We start from the raw sequence: 14,951 nt of genomic DNA on the forward strand, positions 1-14,951 counted from the left end.
GATGTGTCTTTTTCAGACAAGTCTCAATACTTCATTTTTCAGCACAAAGATTTACAACATCAATAACATTGAACATAATACAAGGAAGTACACATACTACAATAATTACAATGACTGCCATGACTTCATTTCCTAACAGTCTCCAATTTGGTATCCATGAAGTAAGCCAATCCCACCAAAAAGAATGTTCCTCCTTCTGCTAGTCTTCCACTACTCTTTCTATCAGGATGATTCCTGTGTGTTGGGCTTCAAACCCATCACTGATGTAAGTGCAACACTCCTGTCCTAAAATAGCACACATTCCTCCCTGGCTAGCAAGCAGATAATCTAAGGCTATGCAGTTCTGTACAGCCACCATTCATGTTTGTTGGAGCTCACAGGATGTGCTATTTGATATTTTAATAGTATTGTTCAACAATTCTTGTAATAATTTATTTAGTTTGTTAATATAAATTCCATAGTGCAAGACAGCACGGGGCATAGAGTGAACAATAATCTTTTGCTTCCCAAAATCAAAGGAGTTTATTGTGGATCAACCTGGACTCCCTGGATGGAAAATGTTCTCCTGGCCCTAAGTCTTCCTTGTGCTTGTTGCCAAAGTACCTTAAGGGGAAGCATTAATACTGCTTGGAAACAGGAAGCAAACCATCCTTTAGGAAGCCATTTGTAGGCATTGTCTCCACATATCCAGTAGGTCCTATTCCCAGTATCAGAGGTCTGATTTCCTATTTCCCACTGTTGGTGGTGGATCTAGGGCTCCTACATGTGCTTCTGTTGTGTGCTTGGTGCGATGAGGCTGATGGAGTTGCACAGTGGCATTGCAGCTGGGGGTGGTATCACACTGACACTGATTTGTTTCAGCACTCCAAGTTCTATTTCTATTTTGAGTAAAATTAAAGCATATAAATCCTTTCATTTTATGACCCCTAACTACAGTAGTTTTAGGTTTCTTCTTAAGGGGAATGTTACTAAATCCTTTTAAATGTATAATTGTCTTTCTGTGTTCTATTGTACAGTTTTCTTTTACTATTCCTTCATTGACTCCATTAGAAGTCATAGTCCATTAACAAAGTTCTTGCCACCCCATAAGGGTGGACCATCCAAAGGAACCCTGTTCCTCCCAACACTATTTGAGAACATATCCAGCAATTAGTTACATTTAATATTTTAGCTACTTTGATCTTTAAACTTCCATAAGAATTTTCAGGATGAATCCCTTGGTGAAACTCTAAAAGTCTCTTTGGCGAACAAAGATTCTTATTAGCTATCATGGTACAACTCATAGGTATAAATAATACTTTAGTTAAAAGGTTACTCATTCTCTTTGCTCATTGTTTATATTGGGGACAATAATTCCATTGTCTATGGAGCTGATGCCTTTTTGATTCTAGAATACTGCACCCAAAGTCCTTTACTGTTCAGTTTTACTGTGATGTATGTGGTTAACACTACTTGGGCTGGAGAGGTGCTGGATTCCTGTCCCTAAGGTACACTTAGTTCCATGGTTGGAATTTGTGTGCTGGTGCATCCATTCCCACCAGTCTGGTGACAACAACTGCCTGTCATAAATCCTGCAGCGTTTTACCTGAAGATATGAGATAGTTATTGAGGTCTTGGCCCACATTTAACATGCACATCCCTTGGGATGTGTGGAGTTTGATAGGGCTGACCATAGAGCAGCTTGTAGTGGCTTAGTTTTTCCGTGCCCTTAGGTTGGATCCTAATTCTCTACAAAGCGATTGGGAGCGCTTGAACCCAACTCAATGAGATTTCTTGACAGATTTTACTGAGTTGCAGCTTAATAGTGTAATTCATCCTTTCTGCTTTTCTGCTAGCTGGTGGTTAGTAGGGAGTATGTAATTCCCACTGAATTTCTCTGTGTTGTCTGTCACATCCAGTGTAAAAGCTGGGAGAAGTAAAGAAAATAAGTGGGGAAAAAAGAATTATTTTGTTCATGGTATTGCTTATGCATTTTGTCTAATGATTGTTTAGGGCACAATGAGCAATTCCTGGTGCAGAAATCTGGACTGGAATATCTGCACCTCTCTGAGTAATGCCCTAGCCACAGAGTTGTTTTTTTCTTGCATATTCACTCTTTGAATCTCATTTATTTTCTGCCTGGTGGCAGCCTGGTAACAGACAGCTGGAGCACTCCTCTGAGAGGCAAGATATGTTGGTCTCCCTGGCAAAGAGCCTGACCTCTACCATTTTATAAGCAGAGAGTGACAGTGCTATTAATATATCCCTCTTCTAGCTGTGTTTTCAAAGGAGTGTGTAGCCTGCCTGTTGTGCTGCTGAGCCCAGATATCATCAACACATGGTTGGTGTATTATGAATATCAGGAGTGAATTGGGCCCCTGAGGGGAGTTAAGTTCAGAACAGCTTCAGGGAGCTCTGCAGACTCCTTATGGGAGGAGGCAGGAGTGCTTCCTGCCCAGCTCCCTCTGTCAGCTGCGGACACAGCCCTCTCCCACCCAGTAGTTGAGCTGTAGGCACTTAAGTCTAGGTTGTTTTGGCAATAACGTCTAGGCTTCTACTGTCAGCAAAATGTTTGGGGTGCTGGTTTGAACTTAATGCTATAACCAGTCTTTTGGCTCTTTGGTCATCTGGAAGCTCTCCCATTTCCATTCTGATCAAAGGCAGCTGACTGGTAGTTTTGCATTTGACTGCAAACAGGTGGTGGTAGGCAGGATTTCTTTCTTTCTTACATACAGCTGGAAGAAAACTAAACACAGCAGTCCATCAGTAATGAAACTTTTTCCATTAGAAGGAAATATTATGATTTAGATTAAAATTTCATTTGAAATAAATGAATCTCTTTGAAAATGTGAGCCTCCTTGGAAGAGTGAATTCAAAATTATTTATTCAGTATTCTGCATTTATCTGCCCTTTGACATATGGACTCGACTCGTGTCAGTTTTTGTGTTGAATGCAAGGGAAGACAAGTATTTTAAACACTTCTCAGTTTTTTAGTAGGAAACCTCTCACTCAGTCTTTGCTGGGAAGCATGCTAACAATTGTGAAGTGAATGAGAATTCAGTTTATATCTGTAAAGCTGAGTGTTCTTGCATATGAAAATTCTCATTAATGCTTTGTAAACCAAATGGACTTAGCTTCTCATTAAACAATTTTGTGGTAATGCAACAAGACCTGCCTGCAGCCAACATAAGCTTAAATATTTTAAAGGATCTGCATTTGTCAAGGTCTCTGAACATCAGGTTAAGCTGGTGAGGTGAGGAAGTCTCTTATAGAGCTTAAAAAGCTTTGCCAACAGCCAGCAAAATTGTTAGACTGTGAGAAATGGAGTTTAACAGAACAAGTCTTAGTCTCTTAATGAAAACTTTGCAAAATGGTATTCGAAGTATCTCTGGTTATTTCTTTATTTCAGTTGCAAATATGAGTGGCTCAGCCTTCAAAGTCATGCTTATGGGAGATGTTTCTGTGATTTAAAACAAATTATTCCTGTAGGACCCAGTCTTGCAAAGACTTACAGGTGTGCTTTATTTATGCACTCTGTGTAGCTCCATTGAAGTCAGTGTCAGCTTGAAGTGACAAAACAAGAATCGTGAGAACTCACCCAGAAGTAAGAATTTGCAGAGCTGTGCCTGACATCTTTTTATTATGCAGCAGAAAAAAAGTTCATGGTTTAAGGCCATGAAGAGAGTATTAAAAACGAATTAAGGAAGCCCAGCACCAGCATAATGCTGCCTGGACAAGATTTTTCACACATGTCCACAAGTGAACACCCTCCCTGCACAGAGCCTCAAGTGCTTTCTGTAGTCAGGATGCAAGATCAAGACTACATTATCCTTCTTAAACTTCTGCTGTGTTGTCTCTGTAATTGCCCAATTCAAAACAGTATGATGGTCACACACTTAACCCTTGAGTGCTTTGAAGATTACAGAGAGATTGGAATGTTCCCTGAAATAAAACACAAAATCCTCATATATTAATTGTGTTTACTTTGCCATTACAAGCAAATTAGCTTTTCCTTTTTTTTTTACATTTCACCTCATTCTGGATTAGCTGTTCCAAGAGCAATGCCTAAGAGAGGGGAAAAAATTGTGTATAGCACGCACCTTGCTGTATTACCTTAGTTCAGGAAGAAATTGAGGCACATGTTGAAGAAAGGTCCTGGACAGAGCAGCAGTTAAATGGGTACTTTACTTGCACTTACTTCAAGATTTAAATATGTTTAAAATTACATGCATGTGCAAGTAAGAGCAGTATGTGGAGGTCTCAAGGAATAATAGCCCTCCTGAATGATTCTTAACTGATTAAAAATGCTTCTTTTAGAGATCTTCTGAAGTTACCAGAATAAAAACTTCATAATGTAGTGTGTTTTTCAAGGGAATGGTTGTCAGATGTCTTATGATTGTTCTGGAGATTACCACTTCAAGAAAACTAACAAAATGGTTATTGGATTTAAAAGGTATTCTCTGTAAGTAAATGTCACTTTTAAATACTTCAGCTATTATGTTTGTGTTTGCATTACTGTAGGGATTTAAATGGTACCATTTGCATATTTTATCCAATTCTCTAATGTTCACTTAGTGAGTTAAAATTAAGATAAGTTGTGTAAATGGAACAGCTTGCTGGCTGTGGATAAGGTTTAAATCACCTGCACTAAAAGTACTGCACTTTGGAGAAGAGTATGCTTTGTTCATGTAAGCAGCATGTTTAATTGCATGTAAGTTTTAGTATGAAATCAAAAGAGAAATAGAAGGATAGAAAACACAGAAATATTTTTAAGACTGACATCTTTGCCTTGGGAGGGGAAGGCTAAGAATGTATGTTTAGTCATGTCAGGTCTGGGGTGTGCATGCAATTAATTTTTGCTATATAACATTCTCCCAATATTTTTATTTATGTGCTTCTAACACACCCCAGATGTTTTGGGATTCTAATCACATGGAGTTCTCTTTCCCCTTCTCTCCATGTATAACTTTTTCTTCTGACAGCATGAAATACCTTCCCTGGTTGTCCTTAAGGGAGGTCTAGCCAGCCCCAGCCCAGGAATGGCTGGCAAAGCCTGGCCTGTGATGTTCACATGTTCCTATCTGATAGTCTGCCTAGAAATCGCTGTTCTTCCACCTTCAAATTTCTCCTTTGAAGCTCTGCCAGTGATTGACTTTTGGTCCCCTAAGTCAATGTTTTATTTTTAAATACTCACCTAGCTTGCAGATTTTTGATACTAAGCATTTTCCACAGGTCTAATCTTCTTGTCTGTAATTTTCATGGATCTTAAGGCCATTGCTGGCCATCCCTCTAACACAACCTGGAGGGACATGACCAATTGCTACCCTCAAATCTACTTAACATCCTTTTCTCCTTGCAAAATATTTTGCTGCTTTCCTTTATTAGTCCACCTTTGGATTATTTACCACCAAGGAATTGCTGAGTTTTCTTTTTCTGTATGCTAAGATAAATTTGTTGTATATTGTTGCCACATTTTCCAGTTTTTCTGTCCTCCTTACACATGTAGAATAAATGTGCCATCTGTTCAAGAGCTGTTAAGAAACTCTACTACAAGGGTGTTCCTTTTAGTTGAGTTAGGCTGTCATGAGTACCCATGGTTACTTTTATGTGCTAATAGACTCCAAACCAGGGATTTTGAACTTCTGTGTGGATTTTCTGTGATTAGAAATGGGAATAATCTTAAAAGCTGCATGGAAGCTTAAAATGAGATATTTATGTAATGCTGTTCTACTTATGGTGCAGCAGGTCAGCATGTTCTACAGCAACCTCTCCATTTGTGTAAACCCTGAGTAAAGTACAGGGTTTACAGTACAAAGGGACTGCAGGGAGAGATTGCAGGTAGATGGAAGTATTGGTAAGAAGAGAAGTCAGGAACCATGCAGATATAAAAGACATCAATTTGTAGTAGCCATTGTCCCTTAAACTCTTTCCCTGCCTACTTCCTTCCCTCCTCACAGATTTTCTTACTGAAGTGGGGGCAGCACAACTTTCTGAATGCACTGTAAGAGGTTCCTTTTCTTCCCATGGGGAAGGGTGAACCAGGTACTGTGCAGGGTGTAGCGGCTGGACAAGGTTAAACACAACAAATTGTTAGTTACAAAGTGTGTGTTGTGTTGTAGCTAATACAGAACTAATATATTTCTTCTATCATCTGGCTTAATAATGCTTTTCCTGGGGTTATTCTCCCTCACACTTAAGTGTTTGTGCAGGTTTTTGTAATCAAATGAGTATTTTTCTGTGTAAACACATAGGGGAAGTATAGAGAAATTAGACTATAAACTACCAGCGTGCTCTAAAATAAGCAAAATGCATCCTTGCAGCAATGACAGTTCTGGCATAGTTGTTTTGCAAGACAGTTTTGGTTATTGGAGTGTTTTGGTAACCAGAGAGCACACAGAGCCTGGTCTTGAGGCAGGCTCTGCCCCTGGCTGCACACTGAGTTGCCCATTGCTTGTATGCAAGCCTGCCAGTGCAGCAGTGCATGCACATGTACATCACACAGGTGTGATGTGCATGGATGATAAGGTAGCAAATACCTTTTCCCTCTGACGTGTTCTGTAATGTAGCAATGATTTTTTCACGAGATTTTTCTGAGTGAAAAATACAGGAGCTTACAGAATTGCTCTTCACTCTGTTCAAGAGAAATGACTCAACATCTATCAATCCTTTATAATCACTGTGAAGCTGCCACTGGGAATGCCCTGACAGGGAAGGCAAGACACATGATCTGAGAGTGGTTACTGCCCTGGTGACCAGGGATGGCAGCCAGCTGCCTGTCCGTTTCCTTATGCCACTAGCAGGGAAGGAGAGTGGCTTTGCTTTCTGCTTTCCATTTCTCCTCTGGGCAGGGAGGCAGACTCTCCACAGTACTGGAGGGGAAGGTCAGAGTGTTAGTAAAGATTTTGTTATTCCTTTTGGCTTCTGTCCTTCTTCAAACAGGTTGTGGATTTTCAGTTGCACATTTGCCATCAGCCTCACTATGAGCTAAAACTTCACTAACCTTTAACATTAATCAGAATTATGAGTTGCTGCTGCTCAATTATCTAGCTGCTGTTGTTAAACACTAAAAATCAGAAAATAGCCTATTTTTCTCTGCACAGTAAGCTGAAAGCCCTTCAGGCCAACCTAAAGTGAGCTGCAATTGGAAACAAATGTGTTGATGCTGCTGAGCTCTTCCTGGCGATGCCATTGCCAGTGGTGGCTGCCTGTGCAGCTCTGCTCTCTTTACCCTCTGTGCCACAGCCCTGCAGGACGTTCACTGCTTGCAGACTGCTAAGGTAAACCCCTCTGCCATTAGATTAATTGATTGCAATTGCAAGTGTCTGTTCAAACGTAGGAAGGAGAGAGAGAAGAAAAGCACAACATAAATAGAAACTATTGCTCTTAATTTCTATTTATTTTTCATATGCTTAGTGAAAAAGCACAGCTATACTGAAAAACATGTAATCAGATGTTCCCTGTAGCAGATTGAATTAAAAAGGTGTATTGATGTTATGGTAAGAAAGAATTTAGAGCATTTGACACTTGCTTTTTAATGACTTTTGTTTACCCTTTAATTATGTTCATCACTGTATTTTACCTCATTATTTATTTTCTTATTTCCTAAGATTAGGAATAAGCAGTGTGTCAATTTCCCTTTTAAATTTTTAAAATAATATTTATCCCTGAATGTGAAAACTGATAACTAGAGATAAAAATTTCACTGGAAAACAAAAAAATCCCTGAATTATCTTAGCAAGTAGGAATAGTCTCAAATGTGAGTACAGACATGCCAAAGGAATGACAGCTGAGGAGAGCTGTCACTGGTGCTTCTCAATACCACATCTCCTTGCTGGTACCCATGAGCTGGGTGGTGACTCCCCTGCCTGGTGGGCTCCTTCAAAGTGTTGACAGAAATATGCAACTCTTTCAGACAGTGTCTGGCCAGTGGGCATGCCTTAATCAGAAAATGATGGGAGTGGATGTAGCTCTTCAGGCTGGAAGTGAAATGACCCACAAAATAGTGTCAGCTTTCAGAATCCCATTGCTTCTGGTGTTTTTTCTGAAGGAGCTCTGCTTTCTGGACACTTATAAGCATCAATTAATGATTAAGGTTATGATTCCTGGGTTCAGTTTAAATGCAGAATATAATTGCATGCAGAGTGCTTCATATGAGTTTCCAGGCTTTTTTTGGTATGATTCTCCAAAGTTCATCAGACTGACATGATCCTGAGAGTATAATAGAAGAACCAGATAGGAAGTATTTACAGTTCACATAATTTTTAATGAAATATTTTAAAAGAAAGAAATTACAACCTTTTAGTAATAAAGTATGTTTTCATGCATCAACATTTCTGACATATGGGAAATGCTCTATGGGTTGTGACTGTATGTGACTTTATATAATGTTTTAAATTTTTTTGTTAACAATCTTATAATTTAAATTCACATGAAGATTACAGATAATTTCTGTAGCTGACTTAGAACTATTCCAATTTTAAAAAATTGATTATTTGCTATTTGCAGTTTTGAGAATATAGTTTGGACTATATATTTGCCTAATGCAGAGTTCCCAGGACCACAAAATTGTCCTTTTGCCAGATGGTACATGCACATATTTCATGAAGTGATCTACAGCTTTGCAGAAAATAGGGCAAGCTCTGTAAATAGAGCATGTCAGGTAGTTTTTTCTCATTCTTTTTTATACTACAAATTGACACATTTGTTCTGTGGTGGATGTTTTTCTGAGATTTCTGTGAAATCTCTAACAGCACTGCTTATTTGTCATTTCACCTACAGGTACATTTATGTTCCAATGGGAGGATCTCAGTCCAGTTTGCTTGGAACACTATTATCTACAGCCCTCACTTTTGCTTTTGTAAGCTACTGGCATGGAGGACAGAGTTATTTGTGGTACTGGGGTGCATTTAATTGGCTTGGAGTAATCGTGGAGAATGGCACCAAGAGGATACTTTCAATTTCACTTATTCAAGATTTAATTGTAAGTTGAATCTCTCTCCATTTCATATTCTTGCTTCCTGGCTCCATGCTCATCTGAAGTTTCTGGTTACTAGTTTGCTTTAATCAAGATTAAAATCGTGATAACAGATAGAATTAGCATTCCCTTGCCCACCACCCAGTATCTGAGGTAATAACGAGTTCATAACACTAGAATTTTGCAAAGTAGCAGCAAAGCAGATGGTGAAATATGCATGGTCTTAAAAGCTTCCTCTGCAGTCCTAGAGTAAGCAAATGCTTGTCACGTTGTATAGGGATGAACAGAAGCCAGTTTTAACATTTGTATTCTGATTTCACTCAGGATGGCCTTAAAATATTCATCTTCACTAAAATTAGGAGTGTATGTTTCTAACCATGTGTTTCCTGGACAAATGTGTGTGTAGCAGCTGCTTGCATCTGGGAACAAGCTTACACTGGGAAATCTTATGCCACTAAAGAGCCAAGTAAAGAAAACATTATTTTGACTTGAAATCCTCTGATATTTTCATTTTACTTATATTTTTGACCTTCATGCTGTAATTTCCAAAGGACAAAATTGACTTTGATGTGCAATTAGATGCAAAAACCACTATTTAAATTTTGATGGTCATGTTAATCTGCAGGTTCGCTCACTAGTAAATCCCAAATCTTCTAATAACTGTTTGTAAGACTGATTTGTATGTCTTGCTTCCTTACTAGTGATAATTACACAGAATTCATACTCCTCTGTATTGTTGTTTTGGTGGAGACTCAGTCTGGACCCTGATGGAGTCCTGATGCTCAAGGAATGATGCTTGTTGTCCCTCCTACCCGTTTCAGTTTTCACTGTTGTTGTGGCATCCTGTGTGTGGCAGTTGATATAGCTCACTAATTTAGTAGCTTGTATCACCCAATTGTCTGTCACTGCAATTTCAGTGATAGTCTGGATGCAGATTTTGTACCTTCCTAGAGAATAAATTTATCAGATCCATTAATCCTCCCTCTTGGGGGAAACTGAGCTTCACCAGCTGACCAGATGCGTATGTTTGTCTCTGGACTCCAACACAACATAGTTTTTTAGGCATCCAGCTATAGGAGGAAAGAAAAATGTTGGGGCTTGCTTTTTCTATCTGATGTCACTGTATTAGAAATTTTAATAAAACTCCTAGGGAATTAAGTTCTTAAATGTCATAGAAATTATAATGATAATGATAATGATATAAAGGTGGGGTTATATATGTTGGATTAACTTCTAACACATAGTTCTAATTATAGTTAACTGATGCTGGCAGTAGGGTTATTTTTGTATAAATTAAATCCCCAGCCAAGTGCATTTTACCCCTTTCCTCCACCTTGTTTTCATCCCTCGTTTTTAAAGGCCTATCCAGTCTCCTTTGTTTCTCATTTCTATTTGGAAATATGGTTGTAGACCTTCTTGAGAAGACCCTTTCATATCTTTTCTTGAAATACATCTGAAGCCAGAATTTTTTATATGTGTAATTTTGGCATCTACATTAGTACAGGAGGCAGATCGCTGCAGCTATGGCCAAGTTATGATTTGCCCTCTGCCTTGAAGGTTGCTCTACAAGAACATGAACTACAAAACACTCATTACTGCTCTCTCCTCACTGTTCTAACTAACTCCCATTTTCTTCTTGAATGCTGATACTGGGGGGCAGATGAGCAGTTGGACTTTTCATTGTCCATATCAAAGGGTGGAGTGATATGACATTTTCTGAGATGTACCACATTTGAAAGAAACTGAAAATTTCCTAGTACCCTGTATAAATTTCCTCTTTCCCCTTTTAATCTGTTTCTTGGAAACATTCCTGTTATCCTGTCTTGGTGAGGGGTGTGCTGCAAGTCTAATCACTGTGGTGTTGAAGACCCTCTTCTGGGGGATGGGTTTTTCAGTTAAATTTCGTCTGTTGACAAGCCAAAATCCTTTGCATTCTTGTGCTTCACTCAGTTGCTGTGTTGGCTCTTGAGAGCTATTTTTGCAAAGGAAAGTCTATTTTTGTCTTCAGAATAGCAGATGAGTTTTTGAAAAAATACAGAGCACAGGTTTATGCTTTTTTTAACCCATTCTGTTCAGCAAACCTCCTCATATATTATGCTTAAAGTTGAGATGTATAATTCAGTTGAGTAGGAGGTGCTTTGTAAAAAAAAAAAAAAATCTAGAGATATAAGTTAGTTTAATTTTAATTTTGCTCTGTTTTTAAGTTTGAATTGACCACTAAGAGTACCAAAAATGGTATCAATACTGCCTCCTTTTTTTTTTCCTCACTCAATATTGTTTCAATTCGCTTGCAAAGGGAAAATTAAAAATCAAAATGGAGCATATTCAGCTCTCATCTTTCCCTGAATCCTTGTGCTAACTAAATATATATATGTGTATATCACCTATATTTATGCAGATTTTAGGGTAGTTTCAGTCCCAATGCTTGAAACCAGCAGGAAACAATATGGGGAAATCACACTTTTGTAGCAGTCTGACTGGTTTAAAATATTATCTCAGGCATATTGAGCTAGAACAAACAAAGCAGCGCTGTCATTATTTGTGAGAAGTAAAATCAACATATAAACAAATATGTACTGAAAACAGTAAATTCCCCGACCCCAAAAATTGGTTCTGAAACTTTTAATTTGAACTGGTTTTAAACCAGTGGCTGGTTTCCTGTGTTCAGCTCTAGAAGAGCTGATGATCTTTCTTACATCCTTTTCAGCTTACACTCTTCTGCACCTTAGTGTTTCAGTAAGTTGTGCTGTGAGAAGTTATCTCCATGTCTTTTTTTCCTTATTGATTACTTGTTAGTTCTCAGTAAATTAGAGCTGAATTAATTAACATTTTCTTTTCAGCAAAATGTTATATATAAAACAACAATAAATCCTAGGCTTCCTAAGATAGGGTAAATCTGGGAACTTTATATTAAATGGGAGAAGTTTCATTGTGTTTTTGTCAGATCTTTTTTTTCTTACTTTTTCAGGTGATATTTAGATCTGAGCAAGGTAGTGCTTTGCTTCACTGTTTTTATATTAATTTCTTACGGACGAAGAGACTCGAGTAGTAACTCATTTGAAATCAATGACAATTGGTATAGACTTTTAATAAATAATGTGTCTGATTTATGAAAGAAAATGCTAATGGCTAACATTCTCCCAGTGATTTGAAGTTTTTCCTTCTCTTTCCTTAAGGAAAATGATCTATAGAAAAACAGATCTATAAAAAAATTAGATCTTGATATAAAAATAGATTTAGAATGAGTTAAACCTTAGAGTAGCTGGCAACACCTTTAAATCAATGGATTTTTGAAGAAGAAATATTTGAAGATTATCCAAAAGGAAGAGGTAGCAAAGGGAGTGAAACTGGCAGATTGATAAAATTAATGTTTTAATCTAAATTGAAATAGCAACATTTATCTTTTTAGTTCTTCAGTTAAGTGAAAACATGTCATTCAGTCTAGTAAGATTTTTTAAATTGAGCCATAAAGATCTCTCTTCTCAAAATCATACTATGATGAATTTCTAGTTTAAGATATTATTTTTAGATTTATTTGGTATGAAACTAAATACACCATAAGCAATTCATTTTGGGAAACCAACTACTTTTACATATGGCATATTTTAAATTTTTACTATTCTTGTAAGTGTTTTGTTTTTTTGAAGTATAGAATATTTTGATTTCTACATTTTCATTTATGGCTGCAATGACGTGCACTAATGATGTCCATTTCAATATGCTGTCATTTCCTACCCAGTCTCCCTTTGCAAAAGGGGAAGCATTTTATATGATGTCCATATTTTTCTTAGTGGTTTAGATTAGACTTCGTTAGTACGTTAGATTATTATTTTCCCCAGAGGAATGAACTCCATACATTTGTCTCTGTAGTTAAAGATCACCATTATTTTGTGCACCAAAGATCAGGTCAATGACAACTACTATCTTCAGCTTTCCAGAGAGCAGAATTTTAGATGATTTCCATAGTTTGGGTGGGGTGAGGTGTTTTTTGTCTGTTTTGGTTTTTTTTTCCCTCGGCTTAATTTTGTTTGCCCTGTTTGTTCTGCTATATGCATTAAAATGTCTACATTTGTTCGTAATAAGTTATGCATTGTACAGTGATCCTGCAGACAGCTGATGTGGAGCATGGAAAGGTTCTGACTGGTTAGCCTGACCTCTGGGCTCTTGTTCCACAGGGAATTATGCTGATCTAAAAGCTCATTGCTGTTGAGGGGGGAAAGGTTTAATTTCTCCTTCCTCCTCCTCATGCCTTCCTGCTGGGATCTTTGCTCTGCTGATCTAGCTCTTTATGCCTGCAGAAAGCTCTACTTCCTTGGGTTATTTTATTGATAGATGCTTTGACTCATGGAGAGGAATCTGAAAAGCACCCAAAGCAATACAGTGTAAGAGACAAAAGCTAAGGAAAGGGAATAGAAGGGGAGGAGCTCAACTGCTTGGAACCTCCCACTTGTAAATGTGCATAAAGTGTGGGGTAGCAGACTGAACCTCTGTATTTAAGAGCAGTGAAACAAAGAAGCCAGTTGGGTTCTGCTGCATTAATTACTCAGGCACACATTCAGCCTCACCAAGGTGGAAGTGCCTGTGTATTTCACAACCATATACATATTCAATGTATGTGTCCTATAGACATTGAAAAATTAGGAATTACTTCCTCTCAATCTTTTCGCAAGTAAACTCACTTTAAACTGCCACACGACAAGTGAAGTTTCCTTCTTCATTAGAGACAAGTTCTGACTAAACATTATGAAGTCATTCAAGGGAGGTATGTTTGTTGACCACCTTGGAAGATTAAATCTTTAATAAGATCTCTGCAACAAATAAAGACCCTAACAGCTGTTCTTCAGCATGCACTGGGCTTTGATCTTCCTCTTACTTCATTTGGTGGAAAAAGTACTTATATCTCTTGTATGCTATTGTCAAGCCAGTCTGGCCTTTTCTTTTTTCCAATAGTTTTGTATAATTCTTAAATCTTTTTATTGCAGCATGGTGATTTGGTTAAGTGACAAGCATTACCAATGGTACTTTCTTTATAACATCTTTATGTACTTGCTGTAGAATAGTGTTTGAGTTTGTTGCTTCACTTTCTAAGAATGAACAAATTCCCTTAATCAGACTCTTATTCTCTAATGCAGAATTGGTTTTTGAGACTAGGTACCAACCATAATGTCAAAACCCAGACTAAGGGAAGAGGCTTGCCACTCACTCCGTACTGCCCACCCTGACCTTGAGTTCAGCCATATCATTGCTCTAACCAGAAATCGTTGCTACCCAGAGTAGACATGCTCTGACTCAAAATAGATGGAAACTTGTTCTTCTATTTGTGAACATTAGTCAGGGCAGATTTGTGACTACTGGTCTTTGGTATGTAGAAGCAGCAAGCTGAATCAAGGTGCTCTTTTGTACTGAGATGCTGAATGATCATCAAAGGTAAATACGGGTTGCCTGATGCATCCTAGTCAGTCTAGGACTTCTAGTTTTGCTAACAATAGTTCTGAGTCGAGCAATTCTTGCCATGTTTCTGCTTTTGCTTGATTTTATTTTCTTCTGTCTTCTGCACCCTTCTGTGGTAAAGTTTCATTTGTCTTAATGGAAGTAAATCCCATAACCTTTTGAGTGCCCTGCTAGAATGTGCTCACACAGTCACACACTTACATTGTGGCACTGGTTTTCTTTGCTGAGGGATCTTCTCATCTTAAACCCAGTAACAAAAACTGAAAATGTAGTAGAGGGACAAGCATATGCAATGGAATACAGAATTTTGTGTGGTGGATGACAAAAATGACTGCAGAAATAATTTAGAGATAATATTGTATTGTTTTCTATATTTTGAGGCTTTTTTTGGTCTAGTCTTTGCAAGAAATACTATTTTTTATGCCAGAAGTGGAGAAACCGTTGTGATTTCTCTGATATGATTACTGCTCTGCTCCAGACAGCAATGTCAGCTGGGAAGCCCCTGGCATAGCTGCTTCATTGTCATAAAAAAACCCCCAAAAACCAT

General features: G+C 38.0%; 1 protein-coding gene across 3 annotated transcripts in view; it reads left to right on the forward strand.

The window, feature by feature from the left end:
• Positions 1-14,951, forward strand: part of HHAT (hedgehog acyltransferase) — a 194,963-nt gene that overhangs the window by 110,945 nt on the left and 69,067 nt on the right. For all 3 annotated transcript variants that reach the window (XM_039697798.1, XM_039697797.1, XM_039697799.1), the window contains exon 10: positions 8,758-8,959. In XM_039697798.1, coding sequence (XP_039553732.1) covers positions 8,758-8,959 — 202 coding nt within the window. The remainder of the gene's footprint in view (positions 1-8,757; positions 8,960-14,951) is intronic.

Source organism: Passer montanus, unplaced genomic scaffold (assembly GCF_014805655.1).
Source record: "Passer montanus isolate IOZ18808 unplaced genomic scaffold, ASM1480565v1 scaffold12, whole genome shotgun sequence".
Lineage (NCBI taxonomy): Eukaryota > Metazoa > Chordata > Aves > Passeriformes > Passeridae > Passer > Passer montanus.